Consider the following 6,183-nt stretch of genomic DNA (forward strand, 5'->3'; position numbering starts at 1 on the left):
TGTTCGTGCTGACAATGATGGACTTTGTTTATTACAGGTTACTTCTGAAAGTGTTTGATTTCACTCGATTTTATTTTGGGGTATCTGAGAAACACCCCAAAATAAAATCAGGTGTACTGAAATGCACCCCAGATTTTTCAGTTAAAAAATAAATAAGTAAAATGATAAGATTATTTTGATTTCCCAATAAAATATCAGGCTGCAGTGATTTGATCTACCAATTAAATTATATTACGTTACCAATAGGAGAAACAAACTATGGCACAGTTCAAAGGGTGTAAATAACAGTATTTTATTGACTACTCCATTGCAGTGATGGAGAAAGACTTTATAACTGCAGATTACATCAATAGGCAGCTTAATGAAAGCCAGGAATAAAATAAATTAAATAAAGCTTGCCGTAATTTGCGATGAAATAAAACATATGAAACGAAACTTCCACAGGTAGGACGTATTTATAAGAAATCTGCTGAGTAAGCAGTATGTGACGTAGCATCGATGTGTGCATGCGTCCGCCATATTGAATGTGGAATATGTGTCAGTAAGCTAATACAGGTAAATGAACCGAGCTTAAGAAACTGCCGTTCGATAAAGTATTTTGAGTTAATTCCTGTCATTGACACATTTTCTCACACACACTAATATATTTGGCAATCAAAGAAATGACTAAAGACAGAGTTTCTAACTTTTGATGTGATTATTTAATTGTATCGGGGGATTTCTGAATAAAGAGCACAATGTTTTTATTTGATAGAAATGATTCTGATCATTTTTATATTAACATTGATGAACAGACACTTTTACAGTGTTTAAAGAACATATTTACATATTTACATAATTCCATAATTTAATGTACATTTAACATTTCAAGACAACAAATAATTTTCTTGTATTTATTTTTTATACATTGAGAAATGACTTTTGACTTATAAATCAGTCATTGTCAAACATTAAACTACATATTTTTCTTACTTTTTTCCAGAGAAAAAGATATGAATTACAGTATGTCAACTCTGCTATTGACAGCAAAGAGTGAAAATAATTCTAACAGAGTAAATTATTCTTATTTCATTACATAAACTGCATTAATACACTAATACTTCAGATTGAGATATTTACACAAAAAGTGAAAGAATAAATCATTTATCTATTATACTGGGAACACTGGTCACAGGCAGGGCTTCAGTCTGCTGGTCACACTGGGAGAACTCCAATGACTTCCGAGACGTCCTGGTTCACAGGCTAAAGCCAAGGAGAAATTATTCAAACACGTAATAGAAAATATGTTTCCTTCACATTCAGAAAAATACATTTTCAGCATGTTGGGCTGTGACTCGTAGCATCTTTATAGCTAAAGACCGACATGGTGAAGCTGAGCTGGGGAACAGAGACTGAAGAACAGTAGTTCCAGTTCTGATTCTGACTGATCTTTCCTTACTAAATCCTCTGGTTTTTAATGAACTTCTCCTCTAACAGCGGTTTTTCATCAGCTCTCTCTCATTAGTTAACAGTATGAAAACGTTAGCTGCTACGCTAAAAATCAGCTGTTATTTCGGGCCAATTAGGAAATACTTTTCGGTTGTTTAGAAGCGAATTTCTGGCTGCAAAGTCAAGTAATTTTGATCTTTCATCCTTACCTGTGAAAGGTAATGCCAGTGAATCCATTTTGTTGCGTAAAACGGTTGAAACAAGTCCACACAGCACAGGACTTAAGGAGCTCCGATCGCTCTGCTGCCACATAGAAGATGGCGGGCGCTGTTACGTACGACTCAGGGCTCCATGAGGGGTCTACGTATTGATGTCTATGGCACTGATAGTCAGTGCTTCCGGGACAGATCGTGCAGTGACGACACATAGAAATGAAGACGTAGATGTCGCCTCTAACACTAAAAGCGTACGTCAGTATCGCCCCCTTCGTGTCAGGTGGACACAGCTCCCCGTGGTCCGGACCAATGCAGCTAAACACCGACAAAATCCAGATTTCAGCTTTTTTTTAGCTTCTTATTAAAATTTTCGTATTGAAATTGTTTTAATTTCAATACGACCTTCCAGCTTTCTTCCGCTTTTATAATTTAAATATTTTATTTAACAGCCTTTTGATCCATCATGTGTTACAGCAACACTCCGGATTCCAGAGTCAGATTAAGTTAACAAGTAAAAGAAAAAAAATAAATAAATAACGACTCGACTGATAATTGTATTTTTTGGGATTTTGCTACCTCTAAGGTAGAATATTACAGAAATAATATGTGAAATATTTATGTGTAATCTATGAATATATAACGTTCACATTTCAAAAAGTAAATTAATTTTTCCTTAATATTCTAACATTCTTTCTTTTTACTTTTTTAAATCTTCCCTTTTTTCCTATGACTTGAGGTTTAAGTATGTTTAATGTCTATGTTGTGAGCGTGTGCAATCAAATTTAAATTCTTTGTGCACACAGGCGAGCCAGTCAAACTTATTCTGGAAGGTTAACTTATATAATTGGTTAGATATGTTTTTTCTTCTTTTTTCAGTTCTTGTTAGAACTTTACATGAAACACGGCTGAAGTTGCAACAAATTAAACTGCTAAAAGCCGGTTGAAAACGGAGTGATTGGAGTTGGATAGTTCTCCGCTGAGTGTATGCAGTTTACATAAAAAAAACGGCAGCCGTCGAGGCAACATCTATGTGTGTATATCTATGTTTGTGCTGCTAACGACAGAAGCTAAACCTTTAGTTCTCTGCGAGACGGTCAGAAGCAGTAGCCGGTCACCGGCTTTTGGCTGGAAGAAGGGAGGCAATTTGAAAACAGCACAGTTCAAAACGAGAGAAGAGAAAATGGACAGGGCAGTCAGTCTCCCCAGCCAACCAGAAAAGGTCACTACAGGTAACAGCTTTACTCACTTAGTGCGAAAGATGAAGAAAACGTTTATTCTGCGCCGAATCAAAAAACAAAACAAAAAGCATGTGACGAGATATCGATCTGCGTCGTCATATAATTACTGTATTATATTTGGTCGGAGATAGTTGCTGATATTATTTTTGGTGTAGCGAAACTGTCAGTAGGTATTACATGAGCGTAAAGCAGTGACAGAGTGGTTACACAAGCCTGGATCACCATTGACTCCCAGCTGTTAAGAGGTTTAGGAGCTCTGACTCCACAATAAAACTTCATAATTTTAGGGTCCACTCGGAACCCTAAAATTATGAAGTTATTAGGGTTCCGAGCCCACGGAAGCTGACGGGCGGCCACTGCAAGGAACCCATGATAATTGCTTGCAGTTTTAGTAACAAAATTACATTTTATTTGATCAAATACTACACTGTAGGAATGTTTTTATTGCTACAGTGTAGTAATAAAAACACTGTAGCAATATTACATTATATTAGTTAAATCCTGTTTAACTAATATAGTTATTGATCCCAGTATTAAACAATGTTATTTAAAGAATAAGAACACTGAAGCAAAGACGTTATTTCATAATATGAATTAAGAATTTTTTACTATCTGTGTAGATGTCATCTTTGCGTTATGTTACTTGGTCTTCTTCCTTGACATTCAGTCACATTACATTATGTCAAATTCAATTTTTTTTTCTATGTGAACTGTACGATTATGGTTCGTTCTATGTGAACCAATTCACTTGCAAAAAATAAATCATAAAATCAGGGATTACCAGGATTCTGTGACAGTCATGATGTGACCTTGCTATGTGTGTTGTAGTGAACCTGGTTGAGACCAGTACGGCCCCCAGTGGAATGGAACTGGTCAGCTCCTATCAGACCAACAGAGTGGGAGACCCCATGGACCTGGTAGCCCTTGCGGAGCAAGTGCAGAAGGTGAGGTGTTTCGTCAAGTTGTCTAGCTCACAATAAAGTTTTTTTTACTCCTGAAGTGACGTGGGTGTTTCTCAGGGGGACGACTTTATTAAAGCCAACGCTTGCAACAAACTGACAGTAATCGCTGACCAGATCAGGTACCTGCAGGAGCAGGCCAAAAAGGTATGACTGTCAATTCATAAAATAGCTGGGTTTATGTTCAGACGGGTCACATTCACCCATCGGATGGTGCGTGGCATTGATCGCTGATTGACTATCGCAGGTTTTAGAAGAAGCAAAGAGAGACGCTGACCTCCACCATGCTGCCTGTAATATTGTAAAAAAGCCAGGCAACATGTACTACTTGTACCAGCGGCCATCTGGACAGAAATACTTCTCCATCATCTCCCCTAAGGTTGGTTCCATGAAACGTAAGCTTCGAGTTATGTCACCTCCACTCATTATGTGTATTATCTAACACACCCGGAGGGGGAGTCTGTAGGAAGCTCATATGAATACCTAACATGACTCAGCAGTTCTGTGTCTGTGTGTGTGTGTGTGTGCGTGTGTGTGTGTGTGATGTCACAACAGTTGCAGTCCAAAATTTGTACTGTTGGCAGTGAGTTTCTGTTGTTATTTACCAGGAGAGTTCAGTATTGTTTTAGCAGCTGCTTACATTTCACCCCCAGCTGTTGCCAACAAAGGATGTGAAGTCATCGGGTCAGTTGTTGCTAAGCTACAGACGTGGCACCCCAATGCGTTTCCACTAGAAGGAATTAGTAAATGCATAAGAGACATTGTGCAGGAATAAGTAACTCAGAGCGACAACCCTTGAGTAAAATTTGTCAGTGGACAAAATCTCACGTCCAATTAGCAGCTGAATTTTTATTAGGTTAGCATGACAGTATTTTGATAGTCATCTTGTTTTATCTCTATCTGGCTTACTTGTTTTCCATTTTCCATTGAAGGAGTGGGGACCAAGCTGCCCTCATCCGTTTCTTGGTGCATTCAAGCTTCAGCATGACATGTCCTGGACTCCTGTGGATGAGGTGGAAAAGAGGGACGCAGAGATCGCCGCCATGAGCAAACTGCTCAGCCACCAAACAGCCCTACCTCCATGTACAGGACCCAACTTCAGAGGTCTAGACGAATAAAGTCTCGTTTAAACTGGACCAAAAGTATGATTGGTATATACAGATACATTTCCCACGCAGGGACTAAAAAACTGCTATGAGTGAGTCACCGATTTGTCTTAAGCTGCCATAAATGCATAATGGCGTATTTTTAAAGAATGTGTGTTTTTCATTTTCTGGAAAATATCAAACCGGGACTCAGGGGAGTGTGTGTGCTTAACTTAAACTGTTTGGAATGTTTTTACTGTGCTTGTATTTGACCAATCATTAACACAAGCCAATGATTTACATCGGACAGCCTCTACAGCAGTCGTACATCAACGCGCTTTGGAGACAGAGAAAAACTTCAGAGAATAGAAAAGTGTTTACATTTTCTTTTCGCCATCAACAGGTACAGTTTGTAAGTCTATTTCTTTCTGGAATTCTGTTCGAAAAGTAAAACTCGTGTTACACACAATTCATTACATGCAGAGAAATGCAGTCAAGTGTTTACTTTTTTTAATTTAATTTCTGGTATCAAGTTGACAAAAACCCCAAACGGAGTTTTTCAAAACATTGAAAAGTTGCATCAGGCTAATAAAACCAGATTTTCTTACAGAAGCATCTGCACTCAGCACTTGGTTAGGACTCCTTTTGAATGAAATACCTCATCAATGCGCCGTGGCGTGGAGGCAGTCAGCCTGTGGTTCTGCTGAGGTGTAATGGACCTTCATCTCTGCTAGTTCTGGTTTGTCTTATTCTTCCCAAAAGCCCATAGATTTTCTGTGGGGTTCAGGTCAGGCCAGTTTGTTGGTGTTAAAATGGTCGTTAAACCAGCTTTTGGTAAGTTCAGTAGTGTGGGCAGGTATCCAGTCCTGCTAGAAAATAAAACCGGCATCTCCATAGAGCTTGTTGGCAAAGGGAAATGACTGCGGACTTCAGAAAACCCAGTGAACCAACACCGGCACACGACATGGCAACCCGAATCACCTGTGAAAACTGCAGAGTGGAGTCTGTGCCTCTCCACTCTTCCCCCACACTCTGGATCTTGATTTCCAAATGAAATACAAACTTTACTTTCATTCGTTTTGCGATGTAAAGGTCTTTGAACTGCCCTGTTGCTGAAATGTGCTGTACAAATAAACCTGATTGATTTCAATTGATTGATCTGAAAGGAAAACTTTGGACTACCAAACCAAAGTATAGTTCTTTTTCTCCAGGTCAGGTAAGGCACTTCTGACTTTTGTCTCTGGCTCAGGACTGGTTC

At 38.7% G+C, this 6,183-nt stretch overlaps 1 protein-coding gene across 1 annotated transcript; it reads left to right on the top strand.

The window, feature by feature from the left end:
• The first annotated feature begins 2,485 nt into the window (after positions 1-2,485).
• On the top strand, positions 2,486-6,079 carry LOC103150298 (uncharacterized protein C1orf50 homolog). The gene is made up of 5 exons (XM_007569859.2): positions 2,486-2,872; positions 3,710-3,825; positions 3,901-3,987; positions 4,088-4,219; positions 4,773-6,079. Exons 1-5 carry the CDS (start codon positions 2,686-2,688, stop codon positions 4,956-4,958), a joined length of 708 nt encoding a protein of 235 aa, XP_007569921.2. The 5' UTR covers positions 2,486-2,685; the 3' UTR covers positions 4,959-6,079.
• The last annotated feature ends 104 nt before the right edge of the window (positions 6,080-6,183 follow it).

The sequence above is a fragment of the Poecilia formosa genome, unplaced genomic scaffold (assembly GCF_000485575.1).
Source record: "Poecilia formosa unplaced genomic scaffold, Poecilia_formosa-5.1.2 Scaffold249, whole genome shotgun sequence".
NCBI classification, from domain to species: domain Eukaryota; kingdom Metazoa; phylum Chordata; class Actinopteri; order Cyprinodontiformes; family Poeciliidae; genus Poecilia; species Poecilia formosa.